Source organism: Psammomys obesus, unplaced genomic scaffold (assembly GCF_907164565.1).
Source record: "Psammomys obesus unplaced genomic scaffold, mPsaObe1.curated_primary_1811, whole genome shotgun sequence".
NCBI lineage: Eukaryota > Metazoa > Chordata > Mammalia > Rodentia > Muridae > Psammomys > Psammomys obesus.
The window spans coordinates 1,528,744-1,545,455 of NW_026594152.1; the positions used below are offsets into that span (position 1 = coordinate 1,528,744).

The 16,712-nt window shown below is 47.5% G+C and overlaps 1 protein-coding gene across 2 annotated transcripts in view; it reads left to right on the forward strand.

Moving 5' to 3' along the window:
* Nucleotides 1–12,878, forward strand: part of Tm9sf4 (transmembrane 9 superfamily member 4) — a 47,506-nt gene extending 34,628 nt beyond the window's left edge. For both annotated transcript variants that reach the window (XM_055618015.1, XM_055618016.1), the window contains exons 13-18: nt 1,676–1,759; nt 4,002–4,177; nt 4,959–5,022; nt 6,615–6,734; nt 7,342–7,431; nt 11,026–12,878. In XM_055618015.1, the coding sequence (XP_055473990.1) occupies nt 1,676–1,759; nt 4,002–4,177; nt 4,959–5,022; nt 6,615–6,734; nt 7,342–7,431; nt 11,026–11,175 (684 nt within the window). In that variant the 3' untranslated portion in view covers nt 11,176–12,878. The remainder of the gene's footprint in view (nt 1–1,675; nt 1,760–4,001; nt 4,178–4,958; nt 5,023–6,614; nt 6,735–7,341; nt 7,432–11,025) is intronic.
* The last annotated feature ends 3,834 nt before the right edge of the window (nt 12,879–16,712 follow it).

A 16,712-nucleotide genomic window follows, 5' to 3' on the forward strand; every position in this document is an offset into this window, starting at 1 on the left:
TCCTCCTCCTTTTCCTCCTCCTTTTCCTCCTCCTTTTCCTCCTCCTTTTCCTCCTCCTCCTCCTCTCCTTTTTTGCTCCTATTCTTCTCCTCCTCTCTTTTCCTCCTCCTCTCTTCTCTTCTCTTCCTCCTTCTCCTCCTCCTCTTCATCTACCTCCTCCTCTCCTCTCCTCTTCTCTTCCTCCTTCTCCTCCTGGCATTGGGTGGGGCCTGAACACTTCTTATACCACTCAGAAGCATAGGCAGGCCCCAGTGGAGATGTTGAGGCTAGAGACTAAACAGCATGATGAGTGGAGCAGGGGGCTAGGGCCCACAGTCTACAGTTCTAATCTGTCTTAGCTTTTCAAAAGGATTTCAGAGCATTGAACTTGGGCGATGTTAGCTTGTATTGTCTAGTAGCTAACGCAAAAGAATAGCGGATTCAGAATGATCAGCAGTATCACAGGAGAACACCGTGCCCAACAGACCAGAGAGAATCACCTGCCAGGGGAAAAGGCCAGGCTTGTGTAACAGCAAACCAATGTGCCAATCAGTAGAGTGAAGAGACATCGTGGAGGTGAACAAGTCCATAGAAATGGGGCGGTGCAGGGCTGGGGTTCTCTCAGGAATGTTTTTCCTCTTTCTGTGCCAGGTATTAAATGTGGTACCCAGACTAAGTTTCAGCCTGAAAGGAAAATGAGAAATTCTCTGCTATACTTTGGTTTGGTTTGGTGTTTTGGTTTTTTTGAGACAGGGTTTCTCTGTGTAGTTTTGGCTGTCCTGGACTCACTTTGTAGACCAGCCTAGCCCTGAATTCACAGAGATCCCCCTACCTCTGCCTCCTGAGTGCTGGGACTACAGGCATGTGCTACCATGCCCAGCCTACTTGGCTTCTCTTGATGGATAATCATGAACAGCCCACTGAGCTGCTTTCCATCTGTCCAATTGGGATAGTTGCATCCACTTTGCAGCATATAGCCCCTGGTACACCCACACCATGAGGTGTCAATGACCTAAATGAAGGCCCAGGGGCAAGAACCTGCAGGAGCTGTGACTAGCTGTTGGCTAGTGAGCCAAAGAAGAAATTAATACAGAGTTTGAGTGCTAGGTTGGGCTTTAGTCATTGTGCTTAATGACCTACCTGGATGCCTGGATCCCCAGTGTAGAAGAATGAGATTCATGTGTAAGCCTGAGGCTTTGGCTCTGTGTGCCTGGCTTCTAGCCCAAGTATTGCAGGAGATCAAGAGCGGGGTTTGGAGTTAGATTCCAAACTCTGCTCCATCCTAGATAAACTGTAGAGTAGAGGGGTGCCCTCAGGTCTCTTCTAAACCTGTATGTCGTGAATGAGGGTCAGGTGATATGATACACTGTGTCTCAGTGAGGTTACATGTCAGTTGGTAATGTCCTGAAATGAATGTGCATCTAACACACCATATTTAGTGTGGTTGCTACTAAATGCTAAACTGTCAGTCCATCGCCAATTTGAAAGATCCTAAGTAGAACCTTTTTAAGGAAAAAGTTTCAGGGCTCTATAAAGTGTTTTATAGAATAGAAGGCCTGCTTTATGTGGGGTCAGAAAAGCAACCATGCTTAAGCTGAAACCCAAAGGACCAGAGAAGTTGAAGCCTCTATGAACTCCCCAAGGAACAAGTAGGAGCCCTAGATGCAGCTCCCTAACCTGTCCCTCTTGCTCCCAGACGGCGACACTGTACCCTGGTGTGGTTTTCGGCATCTGTTTTGTGTTGAATTGCTTCATCTGGGGAAAGCACTCTTCAGGAGCGGTAAGTGTTTTCCCAGTCCAGCCCCTCTCTGGCAAAGAGAGCTGCTGGCTTAGTCCTACTCCCTAAGGTCACTTCCTGTTGTTCCCTTCCCTTTTCTGAGTCCCCAAAGTTCTGTTCCCAGCTGCGAGGGTTGAGGGTTGGCTGGGGTTTCCCCAGCATTGTCCATCTATCTCTGCCCTGGCCTTTCTGCAGGCTTGGAAACAGCGGGCAACAGCTCATTTCTCTAAAGGGAGGTTTCCACACTCCAGGGGCCAGTTGGGGAATTCCCCGTGCCTCAAGCAAAGTGAGAGTTGACTGGTGTGAGTGGATAAGGTCAGAGGGCTCACCTTCTCAGTGTCCACCATACCACCCCAGAGTGGAGCTCCCATTAGCCACAGGCTTCTGAGGACTCTGAATAAACGTGGCTGTGCTGAGGGAGTGTGGAAGTGTGGGCCGTTGGTCAGTTCTCAGCGGTGCAGGACAAGTGGGGCAGGTGTCTGCTGGGCCTCCCACCCCTGCTTGTGGGTGTCTGGATGTAGGCTGCTTCTTCCCAGCAGTGTAGGAAACCCTTAGTATTCAAAGTAGACTCTCTAGAAAGCACAGACAGTAGGAAATGAAGCGTACACTCCAGCAGAGCCATCAGAGAAACGCTGCAGATGTCTTTGATATGTGCTCTTTTGGTCTTTTTCCTTTAGCAGAGATACTTAAAATGAGAGGGAATATATGATTTAAACATTATAACAAATGATATTTATTGTAATAAATACTGTCTAAACATTTAACATCTCTTACTAATTTTAGGTGGCATACAAAGTAATGCATTCCATTATGGCATTTTACACATGTATACCGCTGTACTTTGTTCCCATTCCCCGTGCTCACTGCCCTTCTTCTTGTCCTCTTCCCCCCTCTGGCTGGTCCCCTTCCTTCCTCTACTAACTCCCAACTTCTGCTTTCTTATCACATGTATTACATTTCCCTATTTCCCCCTCCTTGAATCTCTTTTTTTCCCTTCTAATGATTTTCTTTCTAGTTTCTTGAGTTACACATACACGCACACATATATACACACACAAAAAAATTTTTACATCTAGGTTCTATATATAAGAGAAAGCACACAGTATTTGTCTTTTGGGTCTGGCTTATTTTAATATAATGGTTTCTGGTTCCATCCATTTCCTGAAAATTGTTGCTATTTCATTTTCTTTATCTTCTGAACAGTTCCACTTCCTGGCTGTTGTGACTAGTGCAGCAATAAAGTTGGAGGAGCAAATATCTCTGTAGTGTGTTGACTTAGAAGTCTTTGCATATATACCCAAGTAGTGTAGCTGAGCTACATGGTAGTTCTATTTGTGCTTCTTGCTGATTTCTGTAGTGGCTGCACAGGTTTACATTCCCACCTTAACATATGTTAACACAGTTCTTTTTGCTTAAGTCTTATAGAAAATGACTATACAGAAGACGATGAGGAAGATGAAAAAAATCAGTTCTAACCCATTCCAAGGAAGTATTGTTAACTTTTTGTTGTAGGCCTTTTCAGACACATACACATGTAAACATTGACTCTGGGGCTTAGGTTGTAGTTCACTTAGCAGAGTGCCTGCCTAGCATGTGTGAGACCCTGAGGTCCATCCCCAGCACTTCATGAACTCATTGTGGTAGTGCATGCCTTGTAATCCCAGCACCCAGGAGGTGGAGGCAGGAGGATCAGAAGTTCAAGGTCATCCTTGGCTACATAACGGGTTCAAGGGCAACCTAGGATACATGAGGGCCTGTCTAAAAAATTAATTTTATTAAAATGGAGTCCTTTTTATAACTCCAGGCCAATGCCCTGCTTTTCCTACTTGGAAGAATATTGTGGTGTTTCATTTTAACCAAACTCAAGCAGTTTTGCCTTTTCCCTTGTTCTCTTCACTCAGCAGACCTCATGTTGTGTCCTTTCCTTCTGGCCCCTTCACAGCTCCTTGGGGTTCTCAATTCCCACTTCCTCCCTGGATGCTGAGGTTCCATCTTCACTGGAAGCTCACATGGCCCCCATCTGTACCCTGCTCTTCCCACAGGAAATTCTTGGCCTCAAGAGATTCAGGCCAGGAGCCCTGGGGCAGAAGAGTCTTCCGGCCCTTTCCCACCACAGTGGCCCTGCTGCACAAATGGCTTCTCCTTCCCGGAGCCCAGAGCTGCCCCTTCCCACCACTACCCTACATGCATGGCTTTTGTTCTAGGTATTAGGGCCTATGGGGGCCTCATAGCACTGTGTCCACAGGTACCATTTCCCACCATGGTGGCTTTGCTGTGTATGTGGTTCGGGATCTCCTTGCCTCTCGTCTACTTGGGCTACTACTTTGGCTTTCGCAAGCAGCCATATGACAACCCTGTGCGCACAAACCAGATTCCCCGGCAGATCCCTGAACAACGGTGGTACATGAACCGATTTGTGGGGTGAGTCTTGGCAGAGGCGAACAGGAGTCTTCCAGTGTAGGTAAGGCTAGCGCTCCCCTAAGCCATCTTCATAGGAGAACATGAAGAGGCTACCTTCCCAGAAGAGTGCTGAGATCACCCTGCACCAGCAGCAAGTGCACTACCAGATGGCTTGCAAGCTCAGCTTCATGTTACAGTGAAGACAAGACTTGGTGTCTCTCTAGAAACTAGGTCAGGAAAGCAGAGGGGTGCAAGGAGGCAGAGGTTAAAACCTTTACTTAAGCAAGGACTATTGCTCGGTGTAGAAGACTTACTTACCTAAGATGCACACTACCCTAGGTTCAGTCTCCAGTATCCCAAACCCGGAAGCCACATGAAATAATTGAATTTAAAAAAAGAAAAAAAGTTGGACAGTGGTGGTGCACATCTTTAATCCCAGCACTTGGGCTGTAGAGACAGGTGGGTCTCTGAGTTCAAGGCCAGCCAGGTCTACAGAGCAAGTTCCTGGACTACACAGAGAAACCCTGTCTCAAAAAAGCAAACAAAACAAAACAAAAATCCACCAGTTGAACCTGGGGCAAGTCAGTCACCATTCTACCTGAGTTCCCTTCTATGAACTGAAGAACATTTGAGCCACCCTGCTCTTTTGCTCCTTATCTTATATACATAAGATATAGTGGTATCAGAACATGGCAAAGCTCAGAACTCGCACCATTTAGGCCTTCTGTGTACTGACACTCGGGAGAGCATGGCTTCCCAGGGTTGGCGTCTCAGCACTATTAACAGTCCTTCTTTGCTGCAGCATCCTCATGGCTGGGATCCTGCCCTTTGGTGCCATGTTCATTGAGCTGTTCTTCATCTTCAGTGTGAGTACCGCTGACTCCACCTCTCCACATGCAGCCTTGCCACATGAGCCTGGTCTCTTGCCCTGGTTTAGGCCCTCTGCTTCTTGCTGTCTATGAAATTGCAGGAGTCCCCTGCTTAAGCCCAGTAAAAGTCCTGACTGTCAGGACAGTTGAGAGGTAATGGAGACATGCTGTGCACGCATGGCTCATTCGTGGAAGGGCTCAGCGCATGGCAGCCTTCTGGCCTCTGAGCACCAGGCACACATGCGGTACAGACATGCATGCAGGCAAAACATCCATCTATACAAAATAATCTTTAAACTGTTGTTGTTTTTTTGTTTGTTTTTAAGAAAGTCAAGGGGCTGGAGAGATGGCTCAGTGGTTAAGAGCATTGTCTGCTCTTCCAAAGGACCCGCGTTCAATTCCCAGCACTCATATGCAGCTTACAACTATCTGTAATGCCTATTCCAGGGGATCTTACACCTTCATAATAATGCACATAAAATAAAGTTAAATAAGAAGTCAAGGACCAGGTGCAGTGGCACATGCCTTTAATCCCAGCCCCAGTACTTGGGAGGCAAAGGTAGACAGCACCTTAAGGCCAGCCTGGCCTACACAGAGAAACCCTCTCTTGAAAACAGGAAGAAAAAAAAAAAAAGAAGAAGCCAAGTTTAGGAGTACTTGGCCAGCAGCACAGAACAAACTCAAGAGTATTTTGCTTTGTTTGGACTCTTTGTTTTTTTGGGTTTTTTTGTTTGTTTGTTTTTGTTTTTGTTTTTTGTTTTTTTTTTTTGGTTTGTTTATTTTGATTTTCTTTAGTGGTGTGTGTGGGGTTTTTGTTTTTATTTGTTTGTTTTTGGTGTTTGGAGACTGGTTTTTTTCTGTGTATCCTTGGCCGTCGTGGACTCAAGGCCTTGAACTCACAGAGATCCACCTGCCTCTGCCTCCCCAAATGCTGGGATTACAGGTGTGTGCCAACATGCCCAGCTGTTTTTGTTGTTGTTTTTGTTTGTTTTGGTTATTGTTGATGTTTTTGTCTTTTTAAAAAGAGAGCCAAGAAGAACATAAAATTAGGTGGGTTGGGAAATGGGGAAAGCATAAAAATACATTGTATGAATTTTTTTCAATAAAAGGTTTTTTTGTTTTTTGTTTCTAAAAGGTCAAGGGGTGGGGTGCTGCAGAGATGGCTCTGTGGTTAAGAACACTGGCTGTTCTTTTAGAGGCGCTGAGTTCAATTCCCAACACCCACATGACAGCTCACTACTGTCTGTAACTATAGTCCCATGGGATCCAGTGCCTTCTGGTGTACAAATGTGCATGCAGACCAAACACCCAGATAGATAGAGAGATAGATATAAATAGATCTTTAAGTAATAATAATAATTTAAAAAAAGGTCAGGGTTATGCAGGCCTATGTGTAGCAATGAAGCTAAAGGGTGCAGCATGCACCTGGCATGAGGTAAGCTGCTGTACAATCCTGATGGGGTGGGAGTAAGCTTACATGCTGTCAGGTGTAGTCTGGAGTCCACCTGGGCCACAAGCCCTCCCTGAGAGGGGCCTGGTAGAAATGGCTGCTGAGCAGCAGGCAGCTGAAGCGGTCTCTGTGCCCACAGGCAATCTGGGAGAACCAGTTCTATTACCTCTTCGGTTTCCTGTTTCTCGTTTTCATCATCCTGGTGGTGTCCTGTTCCCAAATCAGCATCGTCATGGTATACTTCCAGCTGTGTGCAGAGGTGAGGCGAGTGGGGCTGTGCAGAGAGGGTGGATATCCCACGTGGGGTGCTGCTTCAGGCTGTCGTGCTCCCCTGCCTAAGCCATTTTCCACTCTGCACTGGAGTTCATGATGCCCACCTCACAGCACGGCCGTGATTTTTTGGCACCAGTGCCACTCCATAGCTAACTCTTCAATTGGCAGGTGCAAGTGCAGTCTGCCTGCCTCCGCTGTGGGAGTAAGTAGCTCCTACAGAGTGGGTAGGCCAGTGCAGAACCACTACCAGCCTGGGCTAAAATACAAGTCTTCCACTAGTGTGAGGTCACTTCAGTACTGACTGACTGACCCTCACCCAGGGGAAGCATTTGCTCAAGCAAACTTACTTGTTACTCATTTTTTTGTTGATCTCAAAAGTTAAGATATGATTTATAGGCAATAAAATTTACCCATTTTAATCTGTAGTTTTTAGAAATGAATCCAGATAAGGGACTGTCATCACAGTCAAGCTGTAAAACATTCCGTCATCCAACTGTGACTGTTTTTACTGAGTGTCTTGAGTGTCATTCTGTTGATAGTGAGATTTGTGGGAAGATGCCCTGATCATGACCCTTCCTGTCTTTGCTCCTTAGGATTACCGCTGGTGGTGGAGGAATTTCCTCGTCTCAGGGGGATCTGCATTCTACGTCCTGGTTTATGCCATCTTTTATTTTGTTAACAAGGTACCACCCTCCTTAAGATCCCCTTAGCCCTCTCTGGGGCTGGCTGGTAAGGGAGGAGGAGACTGTTGAAAGGGAGCCAAGTGTGTAGATCATGCTTGCATACCCAAAGTGGAGGTGACCAGAGCCATTAGAACTGGGTTGTATGTTTGGGAAACAAGCTTCAGTCTGAGGAACAGTGTGAATGCTGTGTACAGAAACCTGTGAGAGTCTTGGAACATGAAGGCAGTATGGCTTGCAGTCTCAGCCCTAGGAGGCTAGGTCTGGAGGGGTTGAAGTTGAGGGTATGTATGTAGCAAGACCATTTCTGCTGCTTCTAGTGTGGCTTGTGTCCTGGATCCCTGCCTAGGGGTGATGAGGAAATGAAGAAAGGACAGACACGCATATAGAAAATCTAGGATCACTGACAACTGTGAATCTATGTGGGTTTAGTATAGATATAGCACAGGGGAAAGGTTGCCTCTTGGTAAGAGGTCTGTGTGGGCAAGCAGTCTGAGGTTGGAGGAGGAAGCTGCACACACTGATCATTCATAAACAACTCAAACTCCTGAGGAAGGCTTTGTCATTCCTCTTGAGCCTAGCATTGGAGTCCTTGACATGGCTGTGTCCATGTCACTCAGGATTTCACTCATGAGGGGTTTCCGCGCTTCCCTATACATCCTCAAAGGCAGAAAGTTACTCAGAAATAAGGCTGATAAATACAGTACTCACCTCCAGTGAGAGAGTAAAGGCAGTTGGAAAAAATAGAGATAAATCAGGCCAGGGAAATGGTTCCATCCGTAAGGTGCTTCTGTGTACTCATGAGGACCAGAGTTGGATGGCCCAGGACACTCATAAAAATGAGAATAGCAGCATGCGCCCGTAGACCCAGCACTGAGAAGGGAGAGGCAGGGTCCCTGAAGCTTGTGGACAGCCAATCTGGTCTGCTGAGTTCCAAGTTGTGAGAGGCCTTGTCTCTAAAGTGGAAAGTGATTGTGGAAGAGGCCCAGTGTTTACCTCTGGCATCACACCGTGTGCACACACAAGCACGTGCACACTTGGAGACAAAGATAGACTGTTCCTCAGGTCATTGGCCCTTCTCTTCTTTACTCCACACTCCTTCCTTCTGCCTAGTGAAGAGAGAATGAGCCAGGGCTAGACTTGTGTTGTGGAGGCTTGCTTGCTACATAAGCTCGCACAGGTTAAGTGTGGGCTAGAAATCAACAGTCTGGCTTAGCAACTAAGGCAAACCAGATGGGCCAGTTAGAGGAGTTTAGGGAGGCTTTGGTGGGTATCTGACCTCCAACACTGAAGATTTGATTTCATATGCTTTACTAGAGGTCTCTAAAGCCCAAAGGCAGGCACTCCTCTGCCTGCAACCAGGATGTGTTCACAAAATAAGAGCTGTAGGTCTAGTGTGTGAAAGTTGGAATGCCCAAGTTTCCCCAGAATACCTGGTTGTAGGAAGGACTCCCCAGGTGCTCTGATGCAGTGCTCCACCCTGCTTCTGCAGTCCCAGCAGATGGGCGCATTTGCTTCAGAGGTCAGCAGACTAGTTCACAGGCCAGTAGGCTGCTCTTGAAAGAACATTTGATTGGAACACAGCCATGCACATACACTCACATGTCTTATGGCTGCTTTCACACCACAGTGATAGTGAGTAGTTGTAACCACATAAACTATAAAACTGAAGAAGGAGTAAAAATATTATCCGGCCCTTCAGACAAAGTTTGCTGAGCCTCACTGAAGCTCATCCAGTAAATAGATCTTCCCGACACTCCTATTCTCCAACTACACAGTTCCTGTCATCGTAAAGGTCTCGGTTTCACACCTCAGTCTGCCCCTGTGCACCTTTTATCTCACTCTTCCCATCTCAATGGCCTATTTAAATCAGAATCTTTGTGACCACCAGATAGCTGAAACCATCTTAAGCAAAACAGTCCTTTGGCTGATACAGCTGCATGACTTAGGAAGCAGGAGTCCACCTTCAGCCTGTGAGGCCCACCATCTGAAGATCAGAGCTCTATGCCCACAGCTTAGCTCTATAGATCTTTTTCTGGCTGTCCATAAGTGGGATCTTTCCATACAGTAGAAGGTGATCACTGACAGCCTTGGTGTCTCCACTTTTTTGTTCCCATGGCACTGAAACTTCAGTGATTTCTTCTGGCACCTCATACTGTTTCCAGAGAGGTTTTGCTGTGGTCACACACCTCTCACTTTGTTGGGCCCCATAGGCTGGTGGTCTCTGATGACCAGCTTGGGTTTTGAATTAGGAATGGTGGTGCTAACAAGGCATGAAGGGATGGGAGTGTTTGCCAAAGTACCTATTGGGCAGAGGGAAGGTAGGCAAACAAGAGTTAAAGCTCTCCTCATAGTTCCTGCCCTTCCTCCTGCCCCATCTACCTTCTCTGTTGAAAATCCAACTGGCCCACTCCCATGTCTTTGATAAATGATGGCCTTAGAAGACCTGAACTCAGTACCTTGTCAGCACTTCCTTTTTGTTCATTCCCTTCCTGGTTTGACCACTGTCCTGTTACTTTCTTCTTCTACCCCCTTGATCCCATCCATAGTCACGAAGAATTGTGTACCTGATAGGGCCTTTTGAGGGGAGCCTACAACTGTGGCCTTCGTCCTTTAGGCTTAGAAGATCTCAGGCAGGGACCTATATTATTTCTTTGATTTTTTTTTTTTTTTTTTTTTTCTTTTCTGGGCTTGTTGCATTTTGTGACTATGTATCTATTCATGAGCCTTAGGACAGACCTCTTCAGGGCCTGGAGCACTTGGCGTATATCAAGGTGCCAGATAAGCTGTGTTCTCTGCCACCACCAGACATCACACCACCAGTCCCTTTCACTTCTACCTGTCACAAAAGATGCTAATATACCCCAAGATAAAAAGCACTGTGAGCTATTGGGTTAGTCCTCTAACCCAAGCATTCTCTGGGTTAGAGGACTGTAGACTTGAGGCAGACTGATGATGGCATTGTAGTCCTTAAGCTTGGAGTCATGGGAATCTCCCCATACCTCCTCCTTCCTCCTGATTCTCAGATGCTGCTTCAGCTGTCCAGCAGTGGTGTGGTGCTCTTTTGGGACAGTGGACCAGGAAATATGGCAGCTGCATCCATTTCTACCTATAGAGTTTTCCCCGGACCCCCAAGGTCACAAAGCCCAAGGCAATACTCTGTCCCTGGTACAGTTAGCCTTCTGCTGTGAGTCCTATCACCTTGCCAGGTGTTGGTTTCACAAGATTGGGGGTGGGGAGCATATCTTAGTTACTTATGTATTGCTGTGATTATAAATACCATGACCAAGAGCAACATGAGAAGAAAAGAGTTTATTTGGTGTGCACTTCCACATAGTCCCATCACAGAAGGAAGTCAGGACAAGAACTCAAGTGGGACAGGAACTTGGAGACAGGAGCTAATGCAGAGGCCATGTCGGAGTGCCCTGCAGCTGGATCTTATGGAGGCATTTTCTCAATTGAAGTTCCCTCCTTTCAGATGCCTCTAGCTTGTGTCAAGATAACATAAAACTACCCAGCACAGGGTTTGCAGCTTGCTGTAGCTCGTAGCTGTCTGGCGTTAAACACCCATCCCTTTTTTCTCTGCTATTACCACAGCTGGACATCGTCGAGTTCATCCCTTCTCTCCTCTACTTCGGCTACACCGCCCTCATGGTCCTGTCCTTCTGGCTGCTCACAGGAACCATTGGCTTCTATGCAGCCTACATGTTTGTCCGCAAGATCTATGCTGCTGTGAAGATAGACTGAGTGGGACCAACGCTAGGCCCACTCCATCCTCGGACAGGAAGCCACCCTGCGCGGGGCACTGCAGCACACAAAATAAAAGAACTCCTGCTCATTTGGAATGTAACTCCTGGCACAGTGTTCCTACATCCCCAGGCTGCAAGGGGGCAGGAGGGCCTGTAGATAAACCTTGCATTTCCTTCATCTCATCCAGTCTGTAGGGATATGTTTTTCTGTGGGTTTTTCTTCAGCTAAGAGTCGCCTTCAACAGGAGCTTTCTGACCTGTTAATTCAGGTTCTTTTTGGTTTGTTTGGCTTTTTTTTTTTTTTTTTTTTTTAAATACAGGATGGATAAATGTGGGGTTTTGGTCACTGTCCCCATCAGCTCCTCAGAGTTGTTGGCCACCCTACCACTAACTGGAAGAGGGAACGAATGCCAGGGCTGCAGTGAGGCTCCACGCCTCATCCATCCTCACCAGTGATGACACGACACAGCACAGCTGCAGCCCGGACAGCAACCTCAGTGCCAACCAAGCCCTGCCAGCCCCTCCTCCCATTCTCTTCCACAGCCTGCCCTCCACCGCCCAAACAGGGCTGCCAGCCAGGCCTTGGGTCATCGATTTGACCAGGAGCACTTGGTCACTACAAGGACATGCCCTGGTTCCCTGGGAGAGCAGGATCCCCTCATCAGAGCAGCTGGAGTTTGCTGACCACCAAGGAAGAGATGAGACCTGCAGTGACTGTTCTCGTGCCAAGAAGCCTTGGGTCAGGGCCAAGTGTTTCCAGAGCCAAGCACCCGTATGTGTGTGGGAAGAGGTGGCTAAAGCCACTAGGGTGCTCACCCCTCAAGATTGCTCCCCAGTCTTTTCCTCAGCGGGTGCCACTCTTTCTCAAGGGTGATGGTGGACCTCTTCTTCCCTCACTTTCAGGTCTGGATTCCTCAGATCTCTTCCTTGAGGTGGCCAAGGAGAGGCACTCTCTCCTCATGGTCCCTGGCCCCGGCATTTATACTCAGTTCTTTTAGCCAGACTCACCCCCTCTTCCTCCCATGCAAGTTCTTTTGGGGACACCCAGAAAACTTCACTGAGAAGGAAGGTGAAAGGTAAGTTGGATTGCTCCTTTCCCAGTTCCTAGGAATAGGCAAGAAGCCAGTCTCTCCGAGTTGGCAGGAGGCTCACCTACCTGGCCTTGCTCCTCCACGCTCCCCCCCCCCCCCCCAGCCCCTGCAAGCCCTGGGCAAGTCAAAGACTTTGCTCTTAAGCAGCAGGAGACCAAACCCGCCTGGAGTGTAGATGGGGTCAATAACAGCCACTCGCCCTCGCTCCACTGTTTTGGGAACCTGCCAGGAGAACAAAGCTCAGGACGCTGCTTGTGCTAGGACCGCACCCTGCCCTCACTTCCCCAGCCTCCTGGGGCCTTGCCCCATCAGTCAAATCAGTGAACCTCTCAACCTTGCCTCGCAGCGACTCCACAGCACCAAGCGGCATCCACCAAGAGTCAGGCTGGAGAAAAGGGAGCCCAAAGAGTAGAGAGTGACTGAGAGTTACATGTTCATTAAATCTTGCATTTACCCCCCTAAGGGTCTCATTTTGGGGGCAGTGTGGGGCAAAGGTTCAAACATTGTCAATTTTTCTGACTTTTTAAATCATCATCATTATTTTTAATTAAAAAAAAATGCCTGTATGCCTTTTTCTGGCCCTTGTAAATAAAATGCCATTGTCCTGTTATGTCTTGACTCACATGCAAGGGTATGGGGTTCTTGAAAGTATGACCATTTCACTGAACCGGTTGAGTAGCTACTTTAGAAGCTCAGTCTCCCACCTGGGTCCTCTAGGATTCAGGCCATTGCTATTTTGTGCCTGCTGTAAGCGGGCCTCTTCTGCTCGACCTCTCTTTGTGGAGTCACAAGCATTTGCCCCTCTGGATAAGCAGGAAGTAGCAAACAAGTAAGACTCAGGTAACAGTGTGACCTCATTTGAAGTTCTGAGCTTGTTTCACTCTTGTCAGATTGGGTGCTTTCAAAGCATTCCAGAATTTGAGAGGCAGAGTTGGGTGCTGGGAATCAAACCCATGTCCTCTGGAAGGACAGCAAGTAATCTTCACTGTTAAGCCATCACTCCAGTTGATGAGTTATTAGTTGCTGAGTTCTAATTGAATTCTGGCGAGGGTCAAAGCTGTGCATGGCTTGAATCCTTTCAACTTTGTAGAGGCTTATTCTCTGGCTACACATGCAGTCTGTCTTGGTAAAAGCTAACATACCCTGGGATGAATGAGTCTTTCGTGTTCTTGGGTGGCCATTCTACCAATGGCTGTCAGGTCAGGCCAGCACTGGTGCTGTTCAGATAGAGTTTCTGGACTCTGACTACAGTTGTAGGCTTGATAATTGCATGTCAAACACTGTGGTTATGTTTTTGCTTTTTTGCTCAAGGGCCTTATATAAAGCCTGGGTTGGCTCCAAAGTTATTATGTAGCTGGGGATAACCTTGAATCTTGATCTTCCCTCCTCATCAAGTCTGGCTGTGTGTGTGTGTCTGTGTCTGTGTGTCGTCTGTCTCACAAGGTCTCACTATGAAGTTCTGGCTGGGCTTGAACTCACAAAGATTACCCCTGCCTCTGCTTCCTGAGTTCTGTGATTAAAAGTGTGCACCATTATGCCAGGCCTTAAAGAATAAGCATTTAACACTTTTATTTGTTCGGTGTGTGCATGCATAACGCTGTGGAGCACATGTGGAGGTTAGAGAACAACTTGCAGAATGTGGGTTCTTTGGATCGAGTGTAGGCCATTAAGCTTAATGGCAGGTGTCATTGCGCACTGAAATAGCTCCTATTTTGCTTTTTTCTAGTAGTTTCAGGTGGACAAATAGCCTATCCCTGCCTTGCCTGGAAACACATCTCTGAAGTTGCCTTTCATCTAGAGAATGCAGGAAGTCTGAAGGACAGTCTGCTGAATTGAGAGTCCATTACATGGCAGATGGTTATTTCTTGGCTACTCGTGCAGAAAGCCCTAGATTCTGTTTTCAAGACCCACATGGTAGTTCACAACAGTCCACAACACCAATTACAGGGAACCAGCCTGCTCCCTTGGTCTTTGTGGGCACCAGGAATGCACTGGGTGCACATACATGCATGCAAGCAAGACACTCATGCCCATAAAGTCTTAAAAAAAAGTCCTACCTGCCTCCTGAGCTTGGTAGTGACTTAAGTGTTCTAGGAGTCAGTACCCTGTAGACCTGGGGACCACCACAGTGCAAATGCTCCCTGAAGGGTCCCAGGAGCCACTGCAGGCAGCCACCTCCCCCATGCTTGCTTAGAGCAACTTGCAACACCGTCTCCCCTCAATCAGCAATAGACTCCAGAGTGGGACCCAGTTCTAGCCAGCAAGCTACAGCAAAGTACATATGCTCTGGGAAGGGCTCTCTCACTGTGGAGCAGAATCAGGGGAGTTGCTGATAGGTCCCAGTGTGACCCTTGGAAGTTATTGCCTTAGCTCAGATCTGAGAGTGAAACCATCATGAAGGCTGTCAGATAGGACAAGGTCCTAGCCCTTGAAGACATCAGTGAGCAGTTAAATCAAACAGTCCCATGCCTGTCTCACCTCAGTAGACTCATGTAAAGAAAAAGCCTACTGTGTAAGTCAGACCTGTTAGCTACGTCCAAAAGTGTTGTCATGGAGTCAGTGTCTTGGAAGGCTGGAGGTGCGTGGGGAGATGGGGACACCCCCCCCCAGAGCAGAGGTTCCCAACCTTCCTAACGCTGTGACCCTTTAATACAGCTCCTCATGTTGTGCTGACCCCCAGTTATTCTCATTGCTACTTCATAACTGTAATTTTGCTAATGTTAAGAATCATAGTATAAGCCAGGCATGGTGGTACACACCTGTAATCCCAGCACTGACTCAGGGAGGCAGAAGGAGGTGGATTGCTGTGAGTTAGGCCAACCTGGTCTACCAAGCAAGTCCAGGACAGCCAAGGCTACACAGAAAAACCGTGTCTTGGGAAAAAAAAATAAGTAAAATAAAAATTGAAAGAATCATAAAGTAAATATCTGTGTTTTCCAGTGGTCTTGGGGAACCCATGTAAAAGAGCCCCTGCTGAGCAAGGGGCAAGCTGGCATGATGCTTCCTTGAATTTTTGTGCTGAGAAAGTGTCCCTGGCGGAAATATCAAAGTCCCCTGGGCTGTAATCAAGGCAGTTGCTGATTATGAACAGTTGCCTTAGTTTAGGGGCAGATTTTTCTCCGCTTGAACCCACAGGTTGAGGACTGCTGCTCTAGAGGGACTCCTGCTAAGGGATTCCCAGTTTCTCCTGTGGGGCAGGAAATTGACTGAAGGATGTGAAAAGGTCACATAGTAGGGAATGGATGGCAGAAGGGGCCTCCCAGCTGGTGCCATTTAACCACAGCTCACCTCTACCACCCCACATCTTCACACTGCCACCCCAAGGCTCCCATATCCCTCAGCTCACCATCACCTCCCAAAGGCTCCCTCCTACACCCCACAGCTTCCACACCCCTAGGCTCCCCACCATCACCCCACCCTGAGTCAGCTCTGGTGAGGCCATAGGTGGGGATTCACCATCCAGACTGCAATCAATAGTTCTGCTGCTGTTCAAGGGGCAAGCTGACATGGTACTTCCTTGAATTTTTGTGCTGAAATAGTGTCCCTGAAGGAAAATATCAAAGTCCCCTGGGCTACAATCAAGGCAGTTACTGATTATGAGCAATTACCATAGTTTAGGGACAGATTTTTTTTCCATATTGAAAGTAATTTGTTCCAAGTTTTATTTCTGGGCCAAAAGTACAGGGCAGATACCTGATATGGTGAGAAAACCCAGGCTTATGTCTGTTCCCCATTCCAGAGCAGAAGCCCTGCTCACTCTGGCCTCCATTCTCACTTTGGAACCTATAAACTCGGCCATCTCTGTGGGAGGGGTTGGGTATGGGGCCATGGGCCTTTATTGCTCCAGTTCTCAGGCTGCCTGGAGAGTTCCTATCCCTCAAGAAATTTAAGCTCTGAAGTGCTTTCAGCGGCTCCATGCCTTTGTCTACAGTCCCCTGGCCAAGGCAACCTGTTTTCTCTTTGCCCATCTGGAAGCCCTTCTGTGTAGAATAACTAAGTTCCCAACTGTGCCAAGCCTGATTTCAGGTGAAGGGAGACAGCAGTGAAAAAGCACCTGACACACCCAGGAAAGCAACTGTTTAACTACTGCAGCCCAGAGATGGTGGGGCACGCCTTTATTCCCAGCACTTGGGAAGCCAAGGCAAGTGAACCTTAGGGAGTCTGAGGCCAGCCTGGTCTATATAGAGAATTCCAGGACAGTCAAGGGATACACAGAAAAACTCTGTCTTAAAACTTAAAAAAAAAAAACAAGCAAACAAACGAAAGTAATGTGCAGTAGAGCCTCAGGCAAACACGACCCCAGCCAGTGGAAGGGGGTTGGGACATGGAAACATCCAGAAAGGTTTTGCTGAAGAGGTGAAATGCTTTTCCAAATGATAAAAGTGCACAGATGTCTGGAGAAGGTTCCAAGAAGAGGGAATAGGAAGCAAGAAGCGAGATGATC